The sequence below is a fragment of the Neoarius graeffei genome, chromosome 17 (genome assembly GCF_027579695.1).
Source record: "Neoarius graeffei isolate fNeoGra1 chromosome 17, fNeoGra1.pri, whole genome shotgun sequence".
In the NCBI taxonomy this organism is placed as follows: domain Eukaryota; kingdom Metazoa; phylum Chordata; class Actinopteri; order Siluriformes; family Ariidae; genus Neoarius; species Neoarius graeffei.
In genome coordinates, this window is record NC_083585.1 from 66,271,799 (window position 1) to 66,289,462 (window position 17,664).

Genomic DNA, 17,664 nt, shown 5'->3' on the forward strand with positions numbered 1-17,664 from the left:
CAACCGCTCTTCGTGCTGCTCCATCTTCGCTCGTGTTTTTAAAAATGCCAGTCGTGAAAACAAAACAAACCGGGAAAGTAGGGAAGCGGAAGTGCGTGTACAGCGGATGTAGAGTGGACCAATCAGAGCCCTCTTGTCTGCGACGCTGTCTGCGAGGCTTCTGCGGTGGTCACAATTTTTGGGAGGTGCGCGCAGAGCGTCTGCGAAGGTGGGGGGGCTACGCAGACACTATCTGCGACACCGTTTGCGAGGACTGGGTTGTCAGCATAAATTGGCCTTTAGCGTTAAGAGGCTGTTGGGAAACCCATCCCTGATTAGGTAATGTCAGGGTGAGGGGCGGGGTTAGCACTTGTAGTGTCATGCATATAAATGTACTTTTGCAAAAGTCTTGGCACCCTCATATATATATATATATATATATATATATATATATATATATATATATATGTATATGCATTTTTTTCTTCTGGGTTACTGTGTCAGTAGAAAGAAAAATTAAGTTTCCAAACAACATAAATTATCTTTTATCAGTAAATGTTTTGTCCTGATCAAGGTCATGGTGGATCCAGAGTCTGTCCTGGGAACATGCGATGTGAGGCAGGAATACACTCCTTTTCTCTCTCTCCCTCTCTCTCTCTCTCTCTCTCTCTCCAAAAAAAAACACAGAAGAAAGAAATATTCTAGAGAGACATTTTGGTTAAAGAAAATAAAGATATTCAGGAATCGAGCATTTTTCAGATGAAACCTTAATGCAGACAGTTTAGGCATTACTGCAGAAACAGAAGTGAGAACTAAAGTGTGTAGAAGCTGCGTCAGGTTCTCTGAGATCCAGGAAAAGCTTACCAGCTGATTTCCTTATAAAACTGCATGACAGTAAACTCTGAGACATCTTTGTGAAAAAGCAAAGGGTTTACTGTTTACTAATGTTTATAGTCTGATTTATAGAAATGTTTCAGTTTATTATAAGTTACAGAATATCTTTACATGTGCCAATACTTTCGCATTTTGGACTGTTAAGTCAAGTGTTCACAGTGTTCACGGTATTAACTGATTGTTTACAGACACATGAGTTGGTGGTGAACGTTAAATATGCATGGTTACATAAACATTGTTGTATATCCACCCATCCGAAACAAAAAAGATCAAATTATTTTTAGAAAGATATTTTTGAGATCGGCTTTTCCATCAAACCTCGTCCGCTGTCAGTAGTGATCAGGTTGTCAGTATAAAGTGAAAGAGAGAGCGGCTTTGACGAAGGGCGTTGAGTAGAGTTGCGTATCATTTGAATTTTATCGATTCCGATTCTAATTATTGATTTCCGGTTCTTATTGATTCTCCATTTCAATTACAAATTGATACAAAAAAAAAGTAAAATGTTCAGATAACAAAACATAACTTTTGACCGTTTACCATGGTCCATCTTTCACACTGTTCTGATATTAACCATACATGCTAGCTTGTAAACTTCTGAACAAATAAAGACGCTTATTTAGTTTAGGTCAGAAGTTTACATACAGGGACATGAATGTTATAGCAGTTTTGTGTTTTTTGATTATTTCTTTGAACTGTTCTTTTTCTCTAGCTGAATGATTTTACAACATTCATTTTTAAAGCTAGACGGCCTTTTGATTTCATAAAATCGGTGAAATTTAGTTCCGTCTGAAATGTGGTGATTGTGATATCTGTTTATTTCTGTAATATCTCACAAAATATCAGGCCATTCTGTGGCTGGGAAGTTATTTAATTTGAGGGGATTAAAGCAAATAATGTGCATGAAATCGCTCGCTTGGTGCAGTCAAGCAGACAGAGGAAGTCCGTGTGCGCATGCGCAGGTTTACCTTCTTCTTCTTCTTTTGGGTTTTACGGCAGCTGGCATCCACAGTGTTGCATTACTGCCATCTACAGGTTTCCCTTTGAGCGTGCACTGACAGTTCCATCATTCTGTCACTAAACGAACAGCTGATCACACCGAGGTGCTCGCTGAGCGCCCATATTTATTAGTTTGGTCCTGTGTTTCCTTTCCTTCGTATATAACATAACGCCTTTTCTTCTCACTTTCTTTCCGTTACTGTAGTCGGTCTTTCACGTTTCATTTGCACACTCACGTCCTCCATTTTTCTCTCCTGTTTCAAATTTGTATCCCACAATGCCTTGCGTGAACGGGGATAGCCCACCACGTGATGCATGACGTAGTATCTTGTATTGGGTCATGGTGAAGCAGGAAAAAATAGCAGAGAATTTAGGGACATGTGGCCTTAAATTCATTAATTGTTCTGTTTTTAAAAAACCTAATAAAATTGGAAGTCTGTGATTCGATTTCAGTAGCTTTCAATCCACTAAACGAAAATAATTGGGTGTCGGGGAAAATTCTTTTTATGACCTACACTTGAAAAATCTGAAAGGCAGTACAGCTTTAAGCCTTAATGAGCAGTTCAACAAAAATCGCTTCTTCTCGGTCAGTTCCTCGCCATTTTGGATTCTTTCTGGTAAATAGGTTGGTATTCCTAGGGTGGATATCTCTTCTATATATAGCTTGTATGTAGTGTATACCGGTATAGCTTGCAACATTTATTGCGCTAGGTGGCCCACTTTAGATCGTTCCTTCTGGACTAGACAGGACCGGAGTGACTACGCCGTCAGTGACGGTCTCCTTTAATTTATCACAATATCAGTATCAATATTATATAATCAGATTTCCCAACACTGTGTTATGAAACTTTCACCTCATCCAGACATTTCCTCTGTGTGTGTGTGTGTGTGTGTGTGTTTAGGAAGTGAGTATAAGCTTATAAGTCTGTGACTCATCCTACTGGAGATAATGAGGGTTTTCTCTGTTTGTTAAAGGAGGCTTCAGAGGAGCTGGATTTTGGATAATGAGCAGCTCTGACAGCAGTGTAGCTGCTCAAAGCAGGTTTATATTAATGCACTCGTTCAAATACATTACCGTTTCTATAGTAACAGCTCACTCATGGGGGCTTTACACATAAATGGATTAAAAATGTGTGTAATTATTGATATGGTGAAACTTTCATAAAGTAAAGAGACATTTCCAGCATCAGTGCTTTGTAACAGTCAGAGGTAAAACCTCACGTTTTCTGATGTCTCGTTTATAAATTGCTGTGGTTTCAAAGACTAAAACACTTTTTTTCTTTTTTTTAAGGAAGTTGTGCTTTTCAAGGTTTATTCCTTATATGTCTACGACTAATTGTTCACGTGTGTAACTATAATGTTGAAATTGTTCCAGAATGAGCTTCTGAAACTCTGCCTTCACATCAAACTTTTCTCATCTCCAGGGTCACATGGCGTCAGATCGGCTGGGCCTGGGTCATCACCTGGACCTGTCAGACACCATGGTGCAGCAGAAGCTGGATGAGATCCGCGAGCAGATCAAACGCGAGATCCGAAAAGAGCTGAAGATCAAGGAGGGGGCGGAGAACCTGCGGCGCGTCACTACGGATAAGAAGAGGCTGGCGTATGTGGACACGATGCTGAAGAAGAGCAACAAGAAGGTGGAGGAGCTGCACCAGGAACTCCAGGAGCTCAATGCTCACATCGTGGTCAAAGATCCAGAAGAGCTCCTGTTAGGTAACGTCTCAGTACACTGGGGGTTCTGATCTCACTCAACATGTAGATAATGAAACTAATAATAAAGCTTTTCATCGAGGTCAAGGATGTTTAGTAGCTTTTTAATCCGAGACACAGATTCTGAGAAGCATGGAGGAGGTTTCACACAAGTAAAGCTGAAAGGAGCGTTCATAACGTAACGATTCTTCTCAGTGCAGAAGGTTTATTTTCTTCCGCAGAAACCGCCTTTTTTTGAGAGTGTTCTATCTTTTATGTTATCAGCAAAAATCAAGAACATTTCAAGTCCGTGTACTTTTTGGTTATTAGCTCATCCGGCCAGCAGGTGATGAGGTTATGCCATCATGTGTTGTTTGTCCAGCATTGTCCACATTTCACGAAAATTGCTTCTTCTCTCTGAATTCTTCACTGATTTTTATTCTTTTTGGCAGGAAGGTAGGTCTGTCTGGGGTGTACATAGATAGCTTCTACCCAAATTTGCATAATTGCAATTAATAATGAAGATATGGAGTAATTAATCAATCCCTAACGAGCAGTTTCCACACAAATCACTTCTTCTCCCTCAGGCTATGTTTACACTAGCCCGTATCTGTCTCGTTTTCTTCGCGGATGCACTGTCCGTTTACATTAAGCTGCCTGGAAACGCCTGGAAACGGGAATCCGCCAGGGTCCACGTATTCAATCCAGATCGTGTCAGCTCCGGTGCTGTGTAAACATTGAGAATACGCGGATACGCTGTGCTGAGCTCTAGCTGGCGTCTCATTGGACAACGTCACTGTGACATCCACCTTCCTGATTCGCTGGCGTTGGTCATGTGACGCGACTGCTGAAAAACGGCGCGGACTTCCGCCTTGTATCACCTTTCATTAAAGAGTATAAAAGTATGAAAATACTGCAAATACTGATGCAAATACTGCCCATTGTGTAGTTATGATTGTCTTTAGGCTTGCCATCCTTCCACTTGCAAGTGGTAAGTGATCTGCGCTGGGATCACACACACAGCGGCTCAGTCCCGAATCACTGCTCGTGCGCTTCACTCGCGCGCTGTGTGAGCTGCGCAGGGCCGGAGTGCGCACCCTCCAGAGGGCACTCGCTGTTCAGGGCGGAGTGATTTGGAGCGCAGGATGCCTGCGGAGCCGAGCGTATCCGTGTATTGGCGTTGCTGTGTGCATGGCTAACGGTTTTAGTGTAAACACGAATCGTTTTAAGAGCGTTAATCTGATGATCCGCTGATTCGACGTAATGTAAACGTAGCCTCAATTCTTCACTGATTTTGATTCTTTCTGGCATGAAGGTAGGGGAACCTAGGGTGCATATAACTTCTACGCAGATTTGCTTCATTACAATTATTAATGAAGCTATGAATTAATTAAGCCTTAATGAGCATTTCAACAAAAATCGATTCCTCTCGGTCAATTCCTCGTCGTTTTGGATTCTTTCTGGGAAATAGGTCGGTATTCCTGGGGTGGATATCGCTTCTATATATAGCTTCAACATTTATTGCGCAAGGTGGCCCACTTTAGATCGTTCCTTCTGGACTAGACGGGACCAGAGTGAGCTGCGCTGTCATTGACAGTCTCATCATATTTTTATGTCAATAACTGAAATAAAAATATGATTATTGTGCAATAAAAATTTTTTTGCATGTTTTTCCTTGTCAGGAATAGCATATTTACACTCACCGGCCACTTTAATAGGAACTTGTTGTTGATTCTAAGATCGCTGTTCTTGGCTGCAGGAGTGGAACCCAGTGTGTTCTTCTGCTGTTGCTTTTCTGTTGCTGAGACGCTTTTCTGCTCACCACGGTTGTAAAGAGTGATTATATGAGTTACTATATCCTTCCTGGCTAAAAAACTCAAACCAATCTGGTCATTTTCTGATCTCTGACCTCCCTTATCAACAAGGCGTTTGTTTCCACCCACAGAACTGTCATTGCTCACTCAGTGTTTTTTGTTTTCTTCACCATTCTGTGTAAACTCTAGAGACTGTTGTGTGTGAAAACCCCAGGAGATCAGCAGCTTCTGAAATACTCAGACCAGTCCATCTGGCTCAAACCAACACCCATACCACAGCGAAAGAAAGTCACGCTTTGAGATCACAAGTTTTCCTGTTCTGATGTTTGAACATTGTGAACGTTAACTGAGGCTACATCCACACGACAACGGCAACGAGATGTTATTTAAAAATATATCGCGTCCAAATGGGCAACGATCAGTAAAATATCAGGTCCATATGGCAACGCAACGCTTGCTGAAAACGATGCAATACACATGCCACACCTCTAGGGGCACTGTAAGACGGTCCCTTCGGAGACACCAGAACAATAGAAGAAGTAAGGACGCATGCGCATAAACTATTATGCGCAAGACTTCATATTAGCCACAAAGTCAGGAAAATCTGTTCGTAAAATTACATTATAATGACCAAATACAATGAAAAGTATTTTTCCAGTCTCGCCTGTGAAAGGTAATCCCATGTGATCTTGTTTGGACGGTAAACCTGTTGGTACAGTTAAACGCAGCTAATCTTTATTCTCCGCTTTGACCTATCCAATATGGCGGCGAGGATGACGTATGATTCTACGCGGAAGGCGTCGTCTTTAATGGTCCGGAATAAATTGAATGCTACACTTTGATGGATTAATTTGCTCTTCTACACCCTTTTTGAGGAATGTATTGTAGGACTTAAACCAACATCTGAAGAGGTGAGATCGCTCCTTTTTTCCCTATTTTTGCTGGCGGGATTGACTCTGCTCTAAGGGCAGAGTCTCTCTCTCTCTCTCTCTCTCACTTTGCACCATTACACAATAAATATTCACAGTGAAAATATTTTGTAAGCGTGTTTTATGAACCAAGTTATAGGATTTGTTGACAACTCGCATCGAGTTCGTTACACTTCTACCCGGCGTGAAGCACTCACAGTCATGTGGTTGTGACGTCATCGTAAACAAATCCGTTCTACTCATCCAGACGACTTTGCAATGGCAACGTTGCCAGATCTTTCCACTCTGGAACCCGTTCTCAAAAGATTGCGTTTTGGGCACCCAAAACGCCGGTGCCGTGTGGACGCCAGGCCGAAACGATAAGCAATTGTATCGGAGTCACCTGAATCCGTTGCCGTGTGGACAGGGCCTGAAGCTCTTGATTTGTATCTGCGTGATTTTATGCATCAACGGATCGGCTGATTAGAGAACTGCAACAAACAGCAGATGGGTGGATGGGTATTCCTCATAAAATGGCTAGTGAGTGTAAATGGCTTTTAAAGTGATTTTTGTTTTGCTTTTTTGAAAATTAAAAAAAAATGAAATGGGTCTGTATTTCTGAAACGTGCTCATCACTGATTTGGCCATGAACCTTTACGTGCTTTTGGTCTAAACAGTCCTAAGGACACGTTGAGAAGAACTACCCCGTGAGGTGCATCCCTTCAAGGGCTCTTTTGCTGATTGCACTCACATTGCCAGTCGGATCGTTGAAGTAACGAACGCCTGCTAGCGTGATGTTAGCAGGAAATGCTCGTGAAGATTTTTATATTTCGCTTTGAAGCATTGATGAAGCCTGGATTCACTGTCAGTCTGTTTGTCTCTGTTTTTGAGGAGTAAAACCTCTGTGGATATGCTGTTCTAGGAAAATTATCAACTTCAGGATGCTATCAATAACACGGCATGTAGCTACAGTATGAGCATTGTAAGGGTAATTGTTGTGATCAGCACATGCCTCGTGGGTTGAGTGGAGCTCGTTGGTGTGAGTGATGCTTTTTGTCTGGAAAACCGGCTGGAAAAGGAAGATTGCGATTTGTGATTGTTGTTGTTGCTTTAATTGCTTTTGTGAGAGACGAGTCTTTAAGGTTCTATTGAAGAAGTTGAACAGGTTTCCTGTGTGTGTGTGTGTGTGTGTGTGTGTGTGTGTGTGTGTGTGTGTGTGTGTGTTCACTGCATTTGCATGCAATTCCAGTCTGAACATGACTTGGTAAAGTCACCCGTCAGTGCTGTGGCTTTGCCGTTGCGATAGTTTATGCTTTTGTCTTACAGTTTGTCAAGTTCATCAACCTGTTTTGCCCAGAGGCAGTGGAGCAAAACACAGAGCTCCTCCAGCTCACGTTACCTTCAAACTCACTCCTAATGTGTGTGTGTGTGTGTGTGTGTGTGTGTGTGTGTTTTGTATTCGTTCTATTAAACATATCTGTAATCGAGTATATAAAACACTTATCAAAGTGACGATTGAGACCAATTTCTGAATCAAACTGACCCCAAATTCATCACCATGGAAACACCCAACACAACCGTGACCTTCCCAGCACGCACCAGCGGTGATGTGAGATGGTGTCCATCTCAGTTCTTGTGTTTCTTGTTTGAGTTTTATTCCTCTTGTACCTCAGCATATTGCCAGCAGTTATAACTTTAATTTATTTAAAGACCAAGACTTTCTACTTTCTTCTGTTTATATTTACTTTTAATGTCGTGGAACAGAATCCAGAATTCAGCAGCATTGTGGTGCAAAATAAAGTTCACAAACTGTGATGCACCTCTCGGGTAGGATCTCTTCACTCGGGCGATCTTCTTCTTCTGATTTCTTGCCGTTGATTTTCCCAGAATGCCCTCTGACACCGGACACGCCGAACAGCGAGAGCCGCCTGGCAGCGCTGAAGAAACAAATCCACATCGAACTCAAAGTGAAACAGGGAGCAGAGAACATGATCCAGATGTACTCCAACGGCTCGTCCAAGGTACCGACAAAAACAACACAATTATTACACCGCAAACAAAAAACTCCAAAAACTACAGGATTTATTTTCACTCTGGACAGATAGAAGGAAGGAAAGAAAATTAAAAGTTTGAAATTGTGAAAAAAGATGGAAAGAATGAGAGTGTGACAGAACGAGAGTGAGAAAAAAAGTGAGATGGGAAGAATGAGTGAAAGAATGAAAGAAAAAGAAAATGAGAGAAAAAGACAGTGAGAAAGAAAGAGAGAGAGAGACAAAGAGAAAAAAGAATGAGAGCAAGAAAGAAAGATGGAAAAGTGAGAGAGAGAAATAAAAAGTGAGACAGAAAGAAAGATGGAAAGAATGAAAGTGATAAAAAGAAAGAGAGTGAGATGGAAAGAAAGAGACAAAAAATGGAAAGAATGAGAGTGAGAAAGACGGAAAGAAAGACAGAAAGAAAGAGTGAGACAGAAAGAAAGATAGAAATAATGAGAGTGAGACAGAGAGATGGAAAGACCAAATAAAATTTAAAAAGGAATAAAGAAAGGATGAAAGATGGGAACCGGGACAGAAAGATAGATGGAAAGGAAAGAAAGAGAGATGGACAGAGGAAAAGATGGAAATAAAGAACGAGGCCTGCTACTTCTCAGTTCCTGTTGCTGTTGTTTATTAGATGATGTTTATAAAAAATCATATCCTGAAGCGCTTTATGCCTCTTTTACTGTTTATTTATTAAAGAATTGCACGCATTTTAAAACTGTTTTTTTTTTCTTGTTAGCTTTAATGGTGTGAAACTTCGGTAAAATTCAAGAATTTAATAATTCTGGAATTTAGAATGGCTTGTGTTTCCCTCCATCTGAACTCAGCACCCTAATTTTTACGTTTATTGAAATAAAGATTAGAACAAGTACTAGACTGGATGTGATGCCGTTTAATTCATCAAAAAGTAAAGAACTTTTGCTTTGGAGCCCAAAGATCCGAGTCTCATTGCTGAGTCGATCCGATTGCTCCAGGGGCTGGAATTCCCGTCACCGTTCTCTGGAATTAAGTGTTCTGTTCCATATAACTAACGCACGCACACACACACAAACACACACACACACACAGCCGTGATGGGTCAGTAGTGCTTTGATGTCATGGAGACGGGAATTCCGATGGGAATCTTCCCTCCCAGATAGCAGGATAAACAGACTCACTCTGACCTGCGAAGATAGAAAACTTTGGATCATTACATCACTCGGCATAATAACACTGCCTCAAATAGAGGATGATGTCAGGCAGGAGGTTACTGATAAACAGAAGCCATTCTCCACACACACACACACACACACACACACACACACACAGCCTGAGGAATCTGGGTGGAATGTAGTTGACTCCTCCTCGGGCCGTTGGTGTGTGGGTGTTTTTGCAGTTTGGGTCGCTCTGAACAATGTGTTGTCTTAATGATAAACTTGATGGATTTGTGAACTTCATGCTGGTGTGTATATATATATATATATATAAACACACACATGCGCACGCACACACACACACACTCAACCACAAGATAAACAGACACCAGGGTTACCAGTTAGAGGTTGAAGCCAGTTTTACGCTGTGATTCCAGCGCTGTTTTAAGATCATCACTCATCACACTACAAGAGCTGAATAACAGTCGGAGTGTAAAGGCCTCTGCATGCTCTTGCGACAAGGCTTTCGCAGATAGCTTTTCGCAGACAGTTGTAATTTATCGTTGAGCGGGGAGTAATAGGCGTGCGCGATGTTATTCACCGCCACAACGCAAGGGGGCACGAAGTCGCAAAATCGCTAGGAGTAGTTGGTGGGTGTGGTTAGTGGAGTGTTTATCTATGATAGATAGAGTGTTTACCTAGATGTCCTTATAATGACTAGAACTGGAGTCGTATAGATGTACGTACTTCCTCACTTCCTCGATCAACCGCTCTTCGTGCTGCTCAATCTTCGCTCGTGTTTTTAAAAATGCCGGTCGTGAAAACAAAACAAACCGGGAAAGTAGGGAAGCGGAAGTGCGTGTACAGCGGATGTAGAGTGGACCAATCAGAGCCCTCTTGTCTGCGACGCTGTCTGCGGTGGTCACAATTTTTGGGAGGTGCGCGCAGAGCGTCTGCGAAGGGGGGGGGCTTCGCAGACGCCATCTGCGACGCCATCTGCGAGGACTGCGTTGTCAGCATAAATTGGCCTTTAGTGCGTCCTCTGTGTCATGTAGTATGATGAAGATCCTCTGTTGATAGACCTGTGATTTAAAAAAAAACGACTCAATTCTGATTAGGAAATGGGGCTTCAGAAGAAACAGAAACTAGAGTGTATTATTAGTAATCAAGAACACCGATAACAATATTTGATGTTTGTTCATTATCTTGAAGTGTGTGTGTGTGTGTGTGTGTGTGTGTGAGTGAGTGAATGATGCCTCTTTTCAACCAACAATGAACGGGTTCCTTTCTAGTTTGCGAACCAAATTTTGAGCCGTTTGGAGCATTTCGACCAAAAATAAATTGGTTCAGAACCTGAAAATTTGGTTCACAGCTGGAACCAAAATATAGCTGGTTTTTCCAGAGTGAACCGTGATGACATCAATGGGGGTGTTATTAGTTTGGAGAGGAAGAGGAGTGCAGCAACCGAAAAGGATACATCCTCAGGGAAAAAAATGGACCAAAACCAAACATCTGCAAAAACAAAGCAAAAGGTCGGAGGTAATCAGTGTGCTCCGCCATCTTGCTCCTACTCTTTACTCCTTTTGTGAATCGTGCCACACCCTCTGTTCATGACACATCCTTGATTACAACAGTTCTGCTCAAAACTGATCAAAACGTGGGCTTGCTTGCTAGCTGGCACCAAGGTTCAAAGAATCCTGAATGGAACCGGGTCAAGAACCCATTCCCTGTTGGTTGAAAAGGCATACTAATGAAGTTTATTTAACATGGTGCATTGTGTTGTTCAACGTCACTATATTTTATCTTTCCTCTCACTGTGGAAGTGATTGCAGGTATTGCTTCATTCCCGCGTTTCTCACAAACACTGAAACGCACGATTGGATTTACTCAACACCAATCCAATAACGCTGTGGGCAGGACATAGAGACAGGTTACAGAAGTGTGGCATTTTTCGCATAAGATGTGCACATACATTAAAAAAAGAAACACTTTTATTGGCAAGCGCTGATTCCGATAATTGGAAAAATCTCGAATTATCAGTGAGGCCAATAATCCGTTGACCTCAGTGTGTATAATAGTAGCAGTGTTATGCTCAAAGTGGCCCAGAAATTGCCAGATTAAGATGTTGCAAGTTGGTAGACTCTTACCCAAAAACACCAAGTGCTGTATTTCAAGCAAAATATCCTGGCTGAAGTGCCCTTGAGCAAGGCACCTAACCCCCAACTGCTCCTTGGGTGCTGTAGCATAGCTGCCTACTGCTCTGGGTATGTGTGTGTGCTCATTGCTCACGTATATGTGTTCACTGCTTCAGATGGATTAAATGCAGAGAAGGAATTTCACTGTGTTTGAGTATGCATGTGACAAAAATAAAGGCTTCTTCTTCCTCTTCTTCTTCCAAAGGTGCTTAGTTAAGGGGTGTGCAAACTTATGCAACTTGTTTTTCCCCTAAAATGTTTCTAAAACCTGGGCGTGTTGACTTTTTATGTCCACTGTATGTAAATAATTTAGCTGAAGGCAGCTCGGCTCATCAGCCCAGGGTGAGAGACATTCAGTCAGAAACGAGAGGATTTTCACAAGATATCATCGATTCATTATTTTACATACCTCTTGATCTGAAAGGGAGAAAAAAATTGATGATGAGAATGATGATGTTTAAGGAAGAATCAAGACGTATATGTTGATTCCAGAATTGTTTTATTCATAGCCATACACTAATGGTTACATTTCATTACAGGCATTTAGCAGACATTCCTATCCAGAGCAGCATCCAGTGTACCCAGAGCAGCCTGGCAGGCAGTGCCTTACTCAAGTGCACTTCAGCCATTCTGCCAGTCCAGGGAATCAAACCGACGACCTTTCGGTCCCAAATCTGCTTCTCTAACCATTAGACCATGGCTTCCCCCAGTTAATCAAGTGGTCAATTATTGAAAGGTCATGTTAGTTGCTTATCCTGATCTTCTCTTGGCATTTTTAATATTTTCCCTTTATTTGTCACATGTACATTAGAGTACAGTGAAATTCTTTCTCTGCATTTAACCCATCTGAAGCAGTGAACTCACACACACAGATATACCCAGAGGGTTAGTTCCTTTGCTCAAGGGCACTTCAGCCCTGATACAGAGGGAGGTGAAAGTGCCATTCATCAACTCCCACCCACCCACGCATTTTCCTGCTTGTCCAGATCATTTTATTACCAAAAAATGCAACATTTATTTTCCTATTCTTTATCAACTTAAATATTCTCATCTCATCTCCTGTAGCTGCTTTATCCTGTTCTACAAGGTCGCAGGCGAGCTGGAGCCTATCCCAGCTGACTACAGGCGAAAGGCAGGGTACACCCTGGACAAGTCGCCAGGTCATCACAGGGCTGACACATAGACACAGACAACCATTCACACTCACATTCACACCTACGGTCAATTTAGAGTCACCGGTTAACCTAACCTGCATGTCTTTGGACTGTGGGGGAAACCGGAGCACCCGGAGGAAACCCACGCGGACACGGGGAGAACATGCAAACTCCACACAGAAAGGCCCTCGCCGGCCACGGGGCTCGAACCCGGACCTTCTTGCTGTGAGGCGACAGCGCTAACCACTACACCACCGTGCCGCCAACTTAAATATTTTTTGTTAAATTAAAAAAAACCTTTTATTTCATTTTCTTAACAAACAATATTACATTACATTACATGGCATTTAGCAGACGCTCTTATCCCGAGCAATGTACAACTAGTGCAAAAGTCAGGTACACGAAGTGCTGAACTTCTAGACAAGAAAGTTCTAGTGCCAACTGAACAAGTGACAGAATAACACTTAGTGTAATATTCTGTTGAAGTATCAATCCTCAAACAGCCAAGGAAACAAATCAACCATATAAAGTACAACTAAATAGAGAACTCAAAATGGCTAACCCCAGGCTAGACCGTACACAGCCTGGGTGGGTCTAGACAGAAACGTAGTTACACAGGGGGCAGGGAAGAAGGGGAGAGGTGCAGCCTGAAGAGTTGGGTCTTCAGTCTACACTTGAAGGTGGTCAGGGAGTCGGCAATTCTGACCTCAATGGGAAGGTCATTCCACCAACGGGGAGCCAGGATAGACAGCAGTCTTGAGAAGGCTGGGCAGGAGTGGAGAGGAGGAGGGGCCAGGCAACCAGTAGTAACAGGGTGTAGGGAACTGACTGGCGTGTAGGGGCAGATCAGACTCTGGAGGTATGCTGGCCCTAACCCCTTTACAGCCTGGTAAGCTAGCATCAATGTCTTAAATTTGATGCGAGCTGTGATAGGTCGGCAAGCAAAGGGGTGACATGGGAGGAATGATGGAGGTTGTAGACCAGGTGGGCTGTGGTGTTCTGGATGAGCTGCAGGGGTCTGATGGCAGAAGCTGGAAAGCCAGCAAGGAGAGAGTTGCAGTAGTTCAAGCGGGAGACGATCAGTGGTTGGACCAGGAGCTGAGTAGTACAATAATTATTATTTACATTTACATTTGTAAAGGCTGGAGTAAAATATAATAGCCTGTTAACTAAAGTATTCCTTTTAGTTAATAAGGAATATTTCTTTTCTTAATAAACTTTTATGAACATTTGTACTTCCTCTTGTACTTTTGTACTTTTCTTTCTCTTTCAGCAGTCTATAAATGGAGAGCTCTGATTTCTTGTTAAATCTATTTGTACACAATCACGCAGCAGCTCTTTCACAGTTTAGGTCTGTTTTTGTGTGTTTTTGCAGCATTAGAGCTGTGTTACTTCCACCTGCGGTGAAGTCATGTGCATTCCCAATAGTGTACATTGTATAGCGCCCTCTGCTGTCTAAACAATGAAATTGCAGCAAGGAATAACTAAGAGATTATGCAGTCTGATAATAATCACAATTCTTTTTTTATTTCTTTGATTAAATTCATCATAAATTTGGACCACGACTTAGAATTGCGCAATATATCAACAACAACAAGTTTAATTTGTATAGCACCTTTCACCAACCCAAGGACACTTTACGATATATCTTTATATGCTTAATGCTAATGCTGCCACTCAGTGGGTAAGGTATTCTGCTATTGAGGGAATTGAACCAGCAGCCTTTTGATCCCAAAGCTGTTTGTCTAACTTTTAGGCCGTGGTTTCCCCATCAGCACTGTAAATATGAAATTGTAAGCAGGTATAATGATGTACTGAAAACTGTGACCCCAGAATGTTCTTTATAGTCCATATTTTTGCTTGTTGCTTCTGTATTGTGTGTGTGTGTGTGTGTGTGTGTAGGATCGGAAGCTCCTGGCTGCCGCACAGCAGATGCTTCAGGACAGTAAGATGAAGATCGAGTTCATCAGGATGCAGATTCTGAAAGCCAGCCAGAGTCACGAGCTCAGCTTCGACACTCATCACCTCATTGGTAGCATCACTGCGTTTAACATCACGAGATCTGATTACTGCAGCCGTGTTCATCACAGTTTACGATTTTATAACAGTACTGTGTTTCCTTCAGAGTGTTCCAGAAAACTAAAATGCTAAGCTAAGTGTTTAGCTGGCGAGTTGAACTTTATACACTCCACTGCCTCGTTAACAATTTCAGAGTCACTTTATAAAACCAAAATGGATTCATTTAGCCAGATGGAGTTATTTGAGATAACTGTGTTTTCATGTTTGGCCTGAAATGAGCAGGTACTGTATATCCAGACTGGAACCCTGATCAGCGATGCAGTTTAGCCTGGAAGAGGACATTTAATAACTACTTATTAACTGAGCGTGAGGTCTTTACGGGAAAATATCAGACCGAGGTCCATACTGTCAAGATCTCAGTATGATATTTTCCCGTAAAGACCAAGCAAGTGAGGTTAATAAGGAGTTTATTATATGGCTTTTTTTATTTCTAAGGTTAAAATAGACGGCCATTATAACAAAGTGTGATGCTGCTTTCAGTCACGTCATATTTGTAATGTAGTTGAGTCACGCATGCAGAATAAACGGCTAGCGATTTCAGAACTGAATTTATTTCTCCACTCGAGTAAAACATGACAGCAGCAACTTTGGGGTAATAAAATTCACTTTCTGAATGCTCTTCATTGCTCATGTCTTAAATAACTTGGTGTCTTTTGTGTTTCGGCCGTTTTTAGCTCATCCGGCTGTAGGTCAGGCCGGATGAATTTACGTGATCACGCATCGTCCGTCCATCGTCCACAATTTACAAAAATCACTACTCCTCTGACAGGATTGATCGGATTTCGATCAAACTCACATACAATGTATAAAAGTTGTCGAGATGGTGGCGCCATCTGTCATATTTACGATTTTATGGGTGCCTAAAATTTTTGGGGGACTCGTCACATTAAATGCTTCCCTTCGTAAACTGCTGGGACGTTTTCACCGAAACTCACCCAGAAGACTCTCTAAAGACGTATTCCAACAAGCTTTGTTCACCAGGTGGCGCCACCTGCCACGGATGAGGCTGCACAGGGGTCACGTGCAATTTCAGGAAAATCGCTACTCCTCCTACAGGAGTAATCAGATTTTGATCAAGCTCATATGGAATGTTCCCCGGGTTGGTACGTATAGAAGTTATCAAGATGGTGGCGCGACCCGTCATATTTAACATTTTTCTGGGCGTTTGACAATTGCAGGTGACTCGTCACACCAAACACTACTGTTTGTAAACTGGTAGGACGTTTTCACTGAAACTCACCCAGAAGACACTAAAGACATATTACAACAAGAATTGTTCACTAGGTGGCGCCACTTGCCATGGCTGCGGCTACACAGGGGTCACATGCAATTTCACAAAAATCGCTACTCCTCCTGCAGGAGTGATCGGATTTCAAACTCGCACACAACAGTGGCCAGTATGAGCTACAGCCTTATTGATGCAATTTATTTTTTATTTCCAATTAACCTTTCTTGTTGTTTTTTGTTTGTTTTTTGCGACATTGAAAGCCTGTGGCTTGGAAAGAAAGTCCGTAATTGCCCACGGGGATTACAGGGAAATTCTGCCCATCAAGGAACCAATCAGAGCGCACAATTTTACCGGCAGTAGCTTGTACCATATGATAAAGGACGTTAATGTTTTTTCTTGTGCAGTGTATTGTAATACATGTGCAGTTTCACGTGACGTCATAACACGCTCATAAGATTTACTAAGTGTAAATCTTGTGCATTTTCAAATGCATAAAATTGTGCCCACATTTTGGTTAATTTTTGATCGTCTGAAGAGAATGTGTGCTTAATTAAAAGCAGGCGTAAGTTCATCTCTGTGGTGGAAAAAAAACAATATAGAAGTAAAAAAGAAACCAAATATTTAAGGTATCTAATGCTGACATTTTGCTGCAGATGGTAACAGCAGTGTGGTGAAATTCCCTTGCTGAGATTTTCATTAAAAATGTCGTTTAATTAAAAGTAAAGAAGTCCAGATTATACTGAGCACTGTGTCCACATCAGGTCAAAGACTCACGGTAGCAGTTATGTGACCTTGAGTTAGGAATCATGCAGTGGATTTAGTAATACAGTTTCTTACTTAGTAAGAAGTTTGTCTTAGAAACAAGTCCAACAGCTCACATAAAAAAAAAAAATCTGCCAAGTGTGAAATGTAATGAAGCGTTGAATTATTTTGCTTGATCAGGAGTAATAGTGTGTGTGTGTGTGTGTGTGTGTGTGTGTGTTTTCCAGAAAAGCCCATTATCAGTCCTCTGGACCTGCGGGTGGAGGAACTGTGTCATCATGCTCGCATCGAGCACGCTGTCGCTGAAGGAGCGAAGAACGTCATGAAACTGCTCGGCTCGGGCAAACTGGCTGAGAAGAAGACTCATTCAGAGGCACGGATATCGCATGCGCGCGCACACACAAACACAGAGGCAATCAGTGCATATTTGTATCCAAACCTTCAGTTTGATGGTATTATAATGTCAGATTTATGAGTGATCCAAATTGTGAGGTCACATTTTTGCCATCTTTTGTTTTTTCTCCACTCAGTATTAACATTCTGTAATATCTCACAAAATATCAGGCCGTTCTGTGGCTGGGAAGTTATTTAATTTGAGGAGATTAAAGCAAATAGTGTGCATGAAATCGCTCGCTTGGCGCAGTCAAGCAGACAGAGGAAGTCCGTGTGCGCATGCGCAGGTTTACCTTCTTCTTCTTCTTCTTCTTCTTTTGGGTTTTACAGCAGCTGGCATCCACAGTGTTGCATTACTGCCATCTACAGGTTTCCCTTTGAGCGTGCACTGACAGTTCCAT

The 17,664-nt window shown here is 42.0% G+C and overlaps 1 protein-coding gene across 2 annotated transcripts in view; it reads left to right on the forward strand.

The window, feature by feature from the left end:
* Nucleotides 1–17,664, forward strand: part of pkn2a (protein kinase N2a) — a 71,629-nt gene that overhangs the window by 10,429 nt on the left and 43,536 nt on the right. The window contains exons 2-6 of one of the 2 annotated variants that reach the window (XM_060897865.1): nt 2,845–2,911; nt 3,294–3,585; nt 8,171–8,304; nt 14,704–14,833; nt 17,098–17,243. In XM_060897865.1, the coding sequence (XP_060753848.1) occupies nt 3,300–3,585; nt 8,171–8,304; nt 14,704–14,833; nt 17,098–17,243 (696 nt within the window). In that variant the 5' untranslated portion in view covers nt 2,845–2,911; nt 3,294–3,299. The remainder of the gene's footprint in view (nt 1–2,844; nt 2,912–3,293; nt 3,586–8,170; nt 8,305–14,703; nt 14,834–17,097; nt 17,244–17,664) is intronic. The other variant, XM_060897864.1, reaches the window with a different exon arrangement.